General features: G+C 50.3%; 1 protein-coding gene across 4 annotated transcripts; it reads right to left on the reverse strand.

Annotated features, from left to right (window-relative positions):
• Positions 1-384: 384 nt before the first annotated feature.
• MORN3 (MORN repeat containing 3) lies at positions 385-11,602 on the reverse strand. Of its 4 annotated transcripts, none has more exons than XM_027566843.1 (7): positions 11,225-11,598; positions 8,807-8,962; positions 6,062-6,219; positions 4,327-4,486; positions 1,543-1,727; positions 1,181-1,264; positions 385-647 (listed from the first exon to the last, which is right to left on the reverse strand). In XM_027566843.1, exons 1-6 carry the CDS (start codon positions 11,556-11,558, stop codon positions 1,187-1,189), a joined length of 1,071 nt encoding a protein of 356 aa, XP_027422644.1. In that variant the 5' UTR covers positions 11,559-11,598; the 3' UTR covers positions 385-647; positions 1,181-1,186. The 4 variants fall into 4 exon arrangements, with proteins under 4 accessions (XP_027422644.1, XP_027422643.1, XP_027422645.1 ...); XM_027566844.1 differs by having other exon boundaries at positions 554-874; positions 11,225-11,599; XM_027566842.1 differs by lacking the exon at positions 1,543-1,727 and having other exon boundaries at positions 11,225-11,600.
• Between the last annotated feature and the right edge of the window lie 1,037 nt (positions 11,603-12,639).

Here is a 12,639-nt window from a genome sequence, read left to right on the forward strand (position 1 = left end):
ACTTCTGGAAGGCCCAGGCCTCATCCTAGACAGATGAGGCTCTCTGGGTGTGGAATCTGGGTGTTCTTAGCTTTTACATCTCCCACGGGATTCCAAGGTTGGGACCTCCTATGTTAGGGTGAGAAGCCAGGTCACGTTTCAATGCCGAATCTAAGTGACGAGTGGAGCCTGATGCAGGCTCTGTCTCATTTCTGGAATGAGACAGAGATCAGTTATCTCATCAGAGACCTGGCAGCACCACCCCACTTTGCCCCAAGGGAAGTCCATGTGGCCCATGCGGACATTTCACTTCTCCACCTGAAATCCTTCCCGAGGGACCCTGCACACACACACCGCACCCCCCCCCCCGCCCCGCCACCGCCACCCACCTTAGGCACCCGGCTCTTGCCACCAGGGTCCTCCTTTATTCTGGTGCACTCAGAGATGAGGTCCAAGAAAAAAGACAGTAACAAGAGGGTCCCCAAGGCCAGCAGGGGAGAGAAGCACTGGCCTCCTCCTGGGAAGGAATGAGCCAGTGCTGGAAGGAGTAAGGTGCCTTCTGAAGGTGCCAAGGGTGTGTCCCCACTTGCTCCTCCAACAGGAGCTGCACCGGTCCGAGCAGTTGGGTGACTCCGGTTTGAATTCCTCCTGAAGCGCTGGTGTTCTCTCTGCAAGGGCGAGGAGTGCTGGGAGCTGGCATTTCAAAGATGCTGTACCAGTGCTCTCTCCTCGACCCCACTTATACCCACCAGGAGGGACTGCACGGAACAAGGCCCCACAGGACAGATGGGCAAGTAGAGGGCCGGGGCAAACATCGGTACTCAAGGGCACTCGGGTGAGCAGACCACTGAGTCCAATCCCATAAGGCCACAGTGGGAGGATCTGGGCAGGACGTCTATAGGGAAAAGAGGGTGTGTGTTTGCTTGTTCGTTGGCCACACCAGGTAGCATGCGGGATCTTAGCTCCCCAACCAGGGATTGAACCTGTGCCCCCTGCATTGGGAGCACAGGTTCTTATTTACGCACAGAACCACCACAGAGGTCCCAAGGAAAAGAGATTCCAAGAAAAGGAAGCAAAAACGACCAGCAGGACTTTGGAGGCAAAGTCCTGTGTGGTCCTGCCCCTGATCCCTCCTGGTCAGAGAAGAGCCCAGGAGCTGCCCAGACCACATCAGAGGGTGGCTGGTATGCCCGCCTCTCACCTGGCATCAATCTCCTTCTTCTTTTGTCTTCTTGAACATGGCCAAGGCTTCCTCCAACACACCGTCGGGATCTAGAATTTTGACCTAGACGGAAGTAACAGGGGTTGGTCTGGGGAGTGTGGAGAAGACCCAGGCTGTCAGCCTTTGGGACACTGCCTGCCCTGTGGGGGTGCTGCCAGCCTTGGGGGTGCTGCCTGCTTTGTGGGGGTACTGCCAGTCTCCCTGGGGATGCCCTGACTGAAAACAAAACCTTGTAGGTTTCCTGACTGGGCTGGGCTCAGGTTGGGTGTGGCTGGCGGGGGGCTGCTGTTTCCTGTCTGTAGGTTGGGTGTGGTCCCAGGATCCTGCAGAGAGCTGCCCACCTCAGGAATGGGGAACTGGGTGGGCTGGGGGGCCTCGTCGCGGCCGAAGTCAATCATTGTGCCACACTTGGCCACGTCGTCCACCCAGAAGCCTTCAAACAGCTGACCATGGTCCAGGTGGAAGAAACGCCCCGACCCATTCTTCACACCTCTCTGCCAATTGCCTTCATAGCGGTTCCCATTCTCTGGGGGGAAAGACAGAGGGTCATGGGTGCTGGCCCACCACATTCCCCCCCTGGCTGGACTTTCTGCCACTCGGCAAGCTAGACATCATGCCCACCAGAAAGCCATAGAGCCCCGGGGTGCCAGTGGTTTCAGACCTGGTTCACATATCACCTCACCTCAACTACCTACTTGAACTTAGATAAGCGACACCGTTTCCTGCCTGTAAAAAAATATAGCTAATGATACTAACAGGCAGTGCTTTTCCAGCATTTACTCTGTGCCGATTCCATGCTGCTTCTGACCTCACTTCTCACAAAAACAGTTCTGTGAAGGATAAAGGATTCCACTTTATACATGAAACTTGAAAAGCTCCAGAAATTTGATTGATTTGCTCAAGGTCGCAGAACTAGGAAGGGTTTCAAACCAAATCCTGTTCATCCCAGGAGACCCTGCTCTTAACTGGGAATCAATTCCACTTCCTATCGGATGGTGGTGATGCTGTAAAAATAATAATGATAAATCTAACATGTCTCAGCTCAGACACTTATGAGCTGTGTGACCCTGAGCAAGTCATGCAGCCATTTTGTCTCGTTTCCTCATTTGTAAAATGACCAGAGTAGCACCTCCCTCATTAAATTATTGTAAAGATTAAATGAATCTGTACACAAAAAGGACTTAGAAAAGTACTGGATAAACTCCAGATCAGAGATCAACAAACCTTTTCTGCAAAGTAGCAGATAGGATTTTGGGCACTGTGGGTCTCTGCCACAGATGGCCACCTCTGCCATTGGACAATACATAAGTGAATGAGCACATCTGTGTGCCAACAAAACTTTATTTACAAAAACATGTTCGGGGCTGGATTTGGCCCATAGTTTGCTGAGCTCTGCTATACAAGTATGTACTGATACTGAGCGCCTACTATTTATTCTATGTCATGCTAAGCATTTTACAAATATAAACCTCACTTAATCTTCACAATAACTTTGGGTAAGCTTTATTTTCCCCTTACTTTACAGTTGAGAAAACTGAAGCATAGGGAGTTTAAAGAGGTTAATTGCCCAAGGTCCCACAACTAGTAAGAGCTGGTTCCAAACTCCAAGCCTTAGAAAGCCTGCGCTGGGCCACAGCGGGCGCTCACTAAATGCCTGCTATTAGTAGGAGGTACGCACTAAAATCAGGAATGGGAGCAGGGTGCAGGGAGGATTAAGAATGACAGAGTGGCTGCCTTAACCCTCCCCAGTTTTCAGGAGCCTAGGTTCTGGTTTGTGTCCTCACCAAGAGTATCTATTGCACAGCAGGCACTGGGGAAACAGTGGGGAACAAAACAGACACAGTCCCAGTCCTTCTGCAGGTCACAGTCTGGAGGGACAATGATGCTAAATTTATGGATTCTAGGTGAGTGATAATACCATCATGGTTATCTGGGTCATGAAGATCTTTTCTGTATAGTTCTTCTGTGTAGTCTTGCCACCTCTTCTTAATCTCTTCTGCTTCTGTTAGATGCATACCATTTCTGTCCTTTATTGAGCCCATCTTTGCATGAAATGTTCCCTTGGTATTTCTAATTTTCTTGAAGAGATCTCTAGTCTTTCCCATTCTATTGTTTTCCTCTATTTCTTTGCACTGTTCACTTAGGAAGGCTTTCTTTTCTCTCCTTGCTCTTCTTTGAAACTCTGCATTCAGATGGGTATATCTTTCCTTTTCTGCTTTGCCTTTTGCTTCTCTTCTTTTCTCAGCTATTTGTAAGGCCTTATCAGACAACCATTTTGCCTTTTTGCATTTCTTTTTCTTGTGGATGGTTTTGATCACCGCCTTCTATACAATGTTACCAATCACCGTCCATAGTTGTTCAGGCACTCTGTCTTTCAAATCTAATTCCTTGAAACTATTTGTCACTTTCACTGTATAATCGTAAGGGATTTGAATTAGGTCATACCTGAATGGCCTAGTGGTTTTCCCTACTTTCTTCAATTTAAGTCTGAATTTTGCAGGAAGGAGTTCATGATCTGAGCCACAGTCAGCTTCCGGTACAGAATTGTAGTGTAGATATAATGAACTCAGGGCTGCCTAAGTGTGGGCTATGATTGGGGCACCCCACTCCAGTACTCTTGCCTGGAAAATCCCATGGGCAGAGGAGCCTGGTAGGCTGCAGTCCATGGGGTCGCTAAGAGTCAGGCACGACTGAGCGACTTCACTTTCACTTTTCACTTTCATGCATTGGAGAAGGAAATGGCAACCCACTCCAGTGTTCTTGTCTGGAGAATCCCAGGGATGGGGGAGCCTGGTGGGCTGCCGTCTATGGGGTCGCAAAGAGTCGGACACGACTGAAGCGACTTAGCAGTAGCAGTGTGATTACTATGGACCAAAAGACAAAGTCTTAATTCTTTATATTTATTGCTAGGTACCCCTTTTAGAGTATAAACTCCCCGAGGGCAGGGACCAGGTCTTGTCTCCTGTCGTTCACCTTAACCCCCCATCCCCAGCTGGGCTATGCGGGGGCGTGGCCCGATGGGCGTGGCCAGGGCCCGGCCTTGCAGGGCCCCGGATGACTGTGCCTGGAGCGGGTGGCCGAGTGGGCGTGGCCAGCAGGCCTTTGGGACGGGGCTGGACACTCACTCAGGCGCAACATGCCCTCCCCTTCTGGCTTGTCGTTACGCCACTGGCCCTCGTAGATGTCTCCGTTGCTGTAGTACATGCGGCCCCACCCGCTGCGCTGGTTGCCACACCAGTCACCCTCATAATACTCCTTGGGTCCGAAAAACTGGATCCCATAGCCCTGAAAGCACGAAGATGTTCTTGTTCACGGCGCCCCACAGCACTGGGAACACCCACCATCCTCCCTGGTACCCAAAACACCTAGGCTTCTTCCCTCCTTCCTCTGCAAGCCCTACATCCAAGCTGACGGTCCTGTTTTGTAAAATCTCCCAGGCCTTCCATTTTCCGCTACCCTGTGCTACTGCCTTTCTTCGGCCCACCATCATTTCGCCCCTTCTCACTGATCTTCCTCCTCCACTCTCCCGTTCTCCCCCTCATCCCATGCATCTGCCATATGACTGCTGGGAGGATCTTTTACATGGCCTGTCTGATCACGTTAATTCTGTCTTCCCAACTCTGATTTGACCCTATTAAAAGTCGCAGATGCCTGGCAATGAGATCAAAGCTATGGACTTTCTCCCCAGAAAAATGAACATGAGCACTTATCATGCGACCGCAGAGAGTCACCATGGGGTCCCCACAGATCAAACCTGAAGGGGCTGGCTTATGCATCCCAAGGCTACTTCTCAAAAATCCTGATCCCCCACATAACCTTCAAGGCCCCCCTCCTACCCCTCCTCTCTCTGCCACCCCTGTGGGTAGACACACCTTGCTGTTTAATATTTCCTTCCTTTAACAACTTCTGCAGCCTTTGCTACTTCCCCTCCTCCTTTTTTACTCCCTAACACCTTGCATCTTATGGTGTCACCTTCTACAGGAAGCCTGCCCTGAATTCTCAGTGAACTTCCATTGGACTTTCTGTGAAAACCTCAATCCTAGCACCATATTATACAATGTAAATTATTTATTTGGGGATCTTTGTCCCCCACTGGCCAAGAAACATTTTGAGAGCAGAGATCATGAAATCCTGGGGCAATTAACTTGCCAGAAGTGTGACCCCAGGTGAGGCACTTCACCTGCTGCACCCTTCTGAGCATGTCTCCTCATCAGTGAGAGGAAAATAATAATGATGATGATGACAATGTTGATGTGGAGTTCTACAATATATCCTATTCCAGGGTCATAATAGCAGTTGTTCAATAGCAGTACTGTATGATTATCTGTCTCCATGACCTGTGGTGAGGAGTCAGGTGTTTATGGGTTGGGGGCATGCCTCTGGCTGCCCTCTAGCCCTCAGGACCTTCTTCTCTTGGCAAAGGGTGTAGTGTCTGCTTTCTTTCTTGCTCTCACTTTTCCACCCGCCCCCCACCTCTTATCCAGTCCCAACAGAAGGGGTATTCTCAGAAAGGGATGCCAGGGGAAAAGAAAGCCAGGAAATGAGTTGGGGAGGTGGGGGAGGAGATTTTGCCCCTCACAGGCTGGCTGGCTTCTTGTAGCCACAGGGTTTCATGGGCTCCTCCCTGGGCCCTCTCCTGCTTCCTGTTTCTGGTTTTTGTTCTGAGAAGTCTTGATGGTTCCCCCACCCCTTCCTTCTCCCACCCACGCAGAACCCTGTTCTCTTCCCCTAGATCCCCCTCCCTTTTTTCCCAGGCCTCTCTGACTGCTCCCCCTACACACACACACACACACAGACACACACACACAAAGGCTTCTTTCAGCCTGGCCCACACCCCAGAGCATGATGGGAACCACTCACACATTTCTTATCGCCTTTCCACCAGCCTGAGTAGGCTCTCTTGTACTTTCCGGTCTCTTGGTCAGGAAGGCTGAGGGTGCCATAGCCATCTCGCTTCCCAGACTTCCAGTCCCCCTCATAGATGGCTCCGTTCTTCTTCCAGACCTGTGTTCCTTTCCCTGGTGATACAAAGATGGGCCAACACTGCAAACATGGCCTTCATGGGGCTGGTGTGGGGAAACAGGTGCTCTGTCTGCCTGGGCCTCAGGCATCTGGACTGGACAGTTCTCAAGGACTGAGAGGGGTATCTACCTCGTACGTAGACCACCCTCTCCCTAGCATCCAGAGAAACTCCAAGAGAGGTCTATTTCTACAGTGCTTTGCCCTGACGCCAAACCCATAGAGCAAACACCAAGCAGAAATTTTCCCCTTTGGTGTTTGAGCTTCATCTTTTAATAATACTGAGTGTATATACCAGATGGTCAGGATTTCTGGAGAATGTTCTGCATATTTCTTCAGTTCTCCTGATTATACATGGAGACCCACCTCCTCCTATTATACTCCAACCCCTTCTGTGTCCTCCACTCCCATTTTCCATTCTGCCCTCCAATTCCTGGTGGCCCTGTCGTTCCTGGAACCCACCAGATATGCTTCCACTTCAAGGCTTTTGTACCTGCTTCTCCTCTGGCCTGGAAAACTCTTCCCCAAATATTCACTCACTCCCTACCTCCTGCAAGTCTTTACTCAAAAATCATTTTCTCATTGACCATCTCACTTAAAATTATTTAATATAAGCTTCTGGACTTCCCTGCTGGTCCAAAGGCTAAGACTCTTCGCTCCCAATGCTGGGGACCCAGGTTCCATCCCTGGTCAGGGACCTAGATCCCGCATATGCTGTAACAATGATTGAAGATCCTGCATGCTGCACCTAAGACCTAGCTCAGCCAAATAAATAAATATTGAAAAAAATTAATATAAGCTACTTTTAACCCCTTACCCTGTTCTATTTCTTTCCACATCCCTTGTCAACTCCTACTGCTACTGCTAAGTCGCTTCAGTCGTGTCTGACTCTCTGTGACCCCATAGACGGAAGCCCACTAGGCTCCCCCGCCCCTAGGATTCTCCAGGCAAGAACACTGGAGTGGGTTGCCATTTCCAACTCCTAACATAATAGATCATTCATTTATTTATCATGTATTGTCTACTGTCTGTGTCTTCCAGGAGAATGTACACTTCACAAGGGCACAGACTGGTCTGTTCTGTTCACTGCTCTATTTCCAGCACAGAAGAACAGTGCCTGGCATGTTGGAGGTGACCAATATTTGTTAAACAAAGGGATGAATACAATATGTGGGAAGTACCTCTGCGTGCCAACTTGTGTCTCAGTCCTTGGTAGCTCAGGAACAAACCCAGCTTTTTGATCTAGTGCAAGTAACTTAACTCTCTGGGCCTCAGGTTCCTCATCTGTAAAATGGGTACAAGAAGATCTCATGGGGTTGTTCTGGACACTAAATTCATTAATATATGTATAATACTTAGGACAATGCCTGAAAATAGAAAAGATGCTATCATTGATGTTTGCCCTTGAGGCAGGGTCCAGTTACACTGTAGGGGATGAATAGTTGTTTATACCAGCCTGCAAGGTCATATCACAAGTAAGGCAGCCAAGTTCAGACAATGGGAAATGACTTACCCAAAGTCACACAGCCTCTCAGTAATAGAGCCAGGCTTAGAACTCCAGCATCCTGACTCTTAGTCCAGGGCTCTGTCCACACCACAGGCTTCCCACAAAGACTGAAACACACAGGCAGTCATCCTTAACTACACAAAGAGCTCCAGGCAGCTGCGTAAAACCTGGTATTTAAGTCAGTGCTGAGGGTGGGTGTTGTGTTATGAGCAGGGTGGGTTCAACTTTTGGGGGTTTCTTGGACAAGGAAAGTCTGAATAATGTCCTGTGCTGTGCTCAGCCCTCAGAGAACATTCAAGAAGTTCCCCTTCTGCACAGATCCTTGGCTACATATTTGATAGATGGTATCTCTTATCTTAACAGAAATGTATTATTCCAATTTTACAGATGAGGAGACTGAGGCTCAGAGTGGTGTAGTAGACCTCTCAAGGTCAGTTGATGGAGCTGAGATTGACCCAGGTTTATGAACTCAAGCTTAACGCAGGAAAACAGGAGAGAAGAGTGGCCAAGAGCCAAGAATCTGGAATTGCAAGACTAGACGGAGAAACCATAACACCTTTTTTTAATAAAAACTTTGTTTTTCTGTTTTTCTTTCTTCAGGGCTCAGTTTGTGTCACAAGGAGTCCATACTCCACCCTGGGAGCCCCAGCTATTGCGGGGTGGAGATGTGGTGGGAGATATCCTATTTCGCCCCCTGCTGGTTTGAAGGACTGAGCTTGAAGACCAGAATCCCAGTTGCAAGGTGGTTTCTGGAGGCCACCTTTTCCTCCTGCTAGCCAGCTCCATGCTTAGTGCAGTTGCAGAGGGTAGAGAATGAGCTGATGTCCTGGGAGTCCCAGCTGAGGCTGTGGCTGGTGTCTAAAGACAGCTTTGTTCCCTGCTGGCCCCTCTGCTCACCTGAAGCCAGGGTTGAGTTGGATTTCAGAGCCCCAGCATGAGGATGCCCCTGGCTGGTCCTAGTCAGTATTCACCTCTCGGTGATATATCTTATGTCCCCAGTGAGCTCTGCAAGCTGCTTCCTTGGCCCCAGGGGTCCACCGTGGCCCAGACCCCACACTCACCCCTGAGCCCCCACTTACCGTGTTTCACGTTGTCCTTCCACTCGCCCACGTAGTGGTCGCCATTGACAGCGAACACCTGGTGCCTCAGTCCATTCTTCTGGGCCTTCTGGTCCCACTCCTTCCACAGGGGCTCCGACTTTTGCGGGCACTTGAAGATAGGCATGTTGGCTGCTTCTGTGGGGCCAAAGGGTTAGGAACATCAGGAGTTCAGTTTGCTCCAAGGAATGCTGGGACCCTGGGACTTCCTGGAAAGACACTTGTCTGAGGTCAGGTGGGGTGAGTCATGTGTGTTCTGAATGCCCGGGGCAGATGAGCAGCCCTTGGGGGGGATTCTTTTGTGCTGGACTGATGTTCGGATGTCTCCTCCCTTGCCTCCCTAAGGGCCCCCTGGGGCGGGGAACCTGATGGCACAATTGCTTGGGATGGAACCCAGGGAAACCAGTAGATCAGAGGGGTTTGTGATGACATCAGGAAGAAGCTGCCCTGGGGAGAGGGTGAAAGTCACATTAATAGCCAGTATGACCAATCAGGGGCTTCCCTGGTGGCTCAGATGGTAAAGAATGTGCCTGCAATGTGGGAGACCTGAGTTCCATCCCTGGGTTGGGAAGGTCCCCTGGAGAGGGGAATGGCAACACACCCCGGTGTTCTTGCCTGGTGAATTCCATGGACAGAGGAGCCTGATGAGCTACAGTCCATGGGGTTGCAAAGGACATAACTGAACAACTAACCTTCATTCACTCATGACCAATCAGAGTGGATGCTGGAGTGGTGAGCACTGGGACCCACTACAGGGGAGTTGGGACCTAGCCAGGCCACCCTTGTCTGGGTGGGCAGACAGCCCTGTGGCACAGCCCCCAGGGACATCCCATTACCACCACTGGTTCAGCATCTAGCACTTTAGGCCCCAGGTCCTGCCTCTGGTGGAAAAGCACAGGGGCTGGCTTTGCAGGGGTTTGTGAGCTGTCAGGAGAGCCCATCAACTAACGATACTGTCTCTAGGATGACCACATGTCCCGGTTTCCCTGGGACTGAGGGGTTTCCTAGGACATTGAACTTTCAGAGCTAGAACTGGGACAGCTCCAGACACACCAGGACGATTGATCATCCTGCTACCTCTGACCTCTGCCCTCTGCTTGGGTACTCTTCCTGTCTGCTTGGTTAGGTTTTTTCCATCAGACAAGGGCTCTCCTACCCTCCCTGCCCAGTGCAGAGAACTATTTAACCATCAGCAGGCAGAGTTATTGACCAATGAGTATGACCCCAAGGCTGAGCAGGTTTCAGGAGATCATGGTGTTCCAGGCATCCACCCATTCAGGGCCAGCATCACAGATGTTCAACCTGAATAGCTGCATAGGACCTAGTCCTTAGAAAGGTATGTGCTTGGTCTTGGCTCTGCTGTCACTTTTTAAAAATTCCTAATACTTCCTGAGCCAGGGCCTCATTTTCATTCTGTACTGGGCCCTGTCCATCAAGGAGTTCCCTGTAGGGACACAGCAGGGACCTTCAGGAATCTGACTAAGCTGGCCAACTGTACTGGCTAGTATGTATTTTGACAATCATGCCCAGGAATTGGGAAAGGCACTCAAAGCAAGGAAAACAGCCAGGGCATGAACTGGGCAGAGGGAAACAGTCTCAGGTCCTAAATTTAATGTTTTTCTTTTTTTTTTTCCTCCCATTTGCGTGTACCATGAGTACTGTGATTAATCTTTTTTTTTTTTTTTTTTAATATATATTTGGCCATGTGGGATCTTAATTCCCTGACCAGGATCGAACCCATGCTCTTTGCATTAGAAGCTTCGAGTCTTAACCACTGGACCATCAGGGCAGTCCATGATTAGTCTTTATATTGAAATTAATTCACTTTAAAAGTCAATACTTTTATCCAAGAAAGAGATTTTATGATCATTTCTTAAGCCTTAGCTAGATACTGGGGCTTACAGTTGAGACTGGCAAATGTTAAGAAAGGTGTTAATGTCACATTAGCCTCAAGCTGACACTTTCTCCTTGGCTTACTCAGAATTGTAAGAGAATCCAAAATCTAATAACTTCCTTACATCATTGGATGATTACCCTTCATCAGTGTAACATATCCTCTGTCCTAACTTTCAAGAACTTAGATTCTACCCTAGAGGAGGCTGTGGTCTTAATGCATAGAGTTTCTGATTAGAAAAGAAAGCTTTGGGGAATTCCCCGGTAGTCCAATGGTTAGGAAATAGGCGCTTTCACTGCCGGGGCACTGGTGGGCTCCCTGGTCAGATTCCGCAAGCCGTGCAGCGTGGCCAGGAAAAAAGTTTTACAGCGCGGTATGCGGGCTCTGCTCGGGTTGTTTTGATACTAAGTAACAATAATTACCACCAGGGAAGGTGGAACGAGAGGGGCTCAGACGGCTGAAGGTTAGGCGCTCGCCCCCTCCCCGTCACACCTGCGACCGCTCACCTGCGCTCTCCTGGGGGGCGGAGTCTGGATCTGGAGTCCCTGGCAAACAGCGATGGGGTCGCCGCCCGCAGCCTCCAGCTTCTATCGCTGCCTGCGGTTCATGCTCTGGCGTCCAGAGCCCGGCCGGGGTCGTTATGGCAACGCGGGGCCTCTGCAAAGCCAACCGGCAGGGCCCGCCCCTTCCTGCTGAGACTGAACTCGCGGGCCCGCGGATGGGGAAGACTGCAAACCCTCCCGCGACGAGGAAGGACGTCTTTGGGCCCGTGGAGGTCGAGTGCCAGTTCGTGCACAGCCCTGGTGCCAAAGGCAGGTGGGCGAGCCCGGGAGACCTCATATCCCGGAGCTTGGGCACGGTGTGCCTGGGAGGTTCGCCTTTCCTCCTGCCCCGGGTTGCCCTTGGCAAATACCACGCCCGAACCTGGCAGAAAAGGATTACAAGCTTTTTTGCCTAATTGAAAAAACAAAGGGACAGATTTGAAGGATAGATCAACATTACACCTGCTCTTCGTTGTATGGTGGTCTACTAGACTCCTCTGAGCAGCAGAAGGAAACTATAAATAGCCCCTTCACCCTGCAAGATGCATCCGGTTTAGGTATACACAAGTCGGTCCAAGTCATTCCTTGCTCACTTCCTTATGGTGGCTCCCCTGGTCACTCAGAGTAAAAGCCATAGTGACTATCGTGGCTTCAACGCCCTGTGTCATCTGCCTGCCTCCCTCCCTTCTCTCTGAACTTGTCCCCTACTCTGTGTGCCCAAACCCACTCTGCTCTAACCTCACACTTACTTTTTTACTGTTCCTGGAAAATGCTAGGCATGTTCTTGTCTCAGGGCCTTTGCCTCTTCTGTCTCCTCTGCCAGGCAGGCCATATCTTCCTCCAGAAAGCAGCCTGGCTCACTCCCTGCTCTCCAGGGTTTTATTCAAACATCATCTCAGCGTGGCGGAGAAGGCAATGGCACCCCACTCCAGTACTCTTGCCTGGAAAATGCCATAGACGGAGGGGCCTGGTGGGCTGCAGTCCATGGGGTCGCTAGGAGTCGGACACGAGTGAGCAACTTCACTTTCACTTTTCACTTTCATGCATTGGAGAAGGAAATGGCAACCCACTCCAGTGTTCTTGCCTGGAGAATCCCAGGGACCGGGGAGCCTGGTGGGCTGCCGTCTATGGGGTCACACAGAGTCGGACACGACTGAAGCGACTTAGCAGCAGCAGCAACAGCAGCAGCATCTCAACGTGGAGTTTCTGGATCATCCTGTATTTATCTATCTATCTATATATTGTTGTGGTTGTTCAGTCACCAAGTCGTGTCTGACTCTTACATTTTGGCTGTGCTGAGTCTTCGTTATGGTTCTCAAACTTAGCTGCCCTACAAGTCGGATCTTAGTTCGTCCAGGAGTCAAACCTGAGTCCCCTTC

The sequence above is a fragment of the Bos indicus x Bos taurus genome, chromosome 17 (genome assembly GCF_003369695.1).
Source record: "Bos indicus x Bos taurus breed Angus x Brahman F1 hybrid chromosome 17, Bos_hybrid_MaternalHap_v2.0, whole genome shotgun sequence".
In the NCBI taxonomy this organism is placed as follows: Eukaryota; Metazoa; Chordata; class Mammalia; order Artiodactyla; family Bovidae; genus Bos; species Bos indicus x Bos taurus.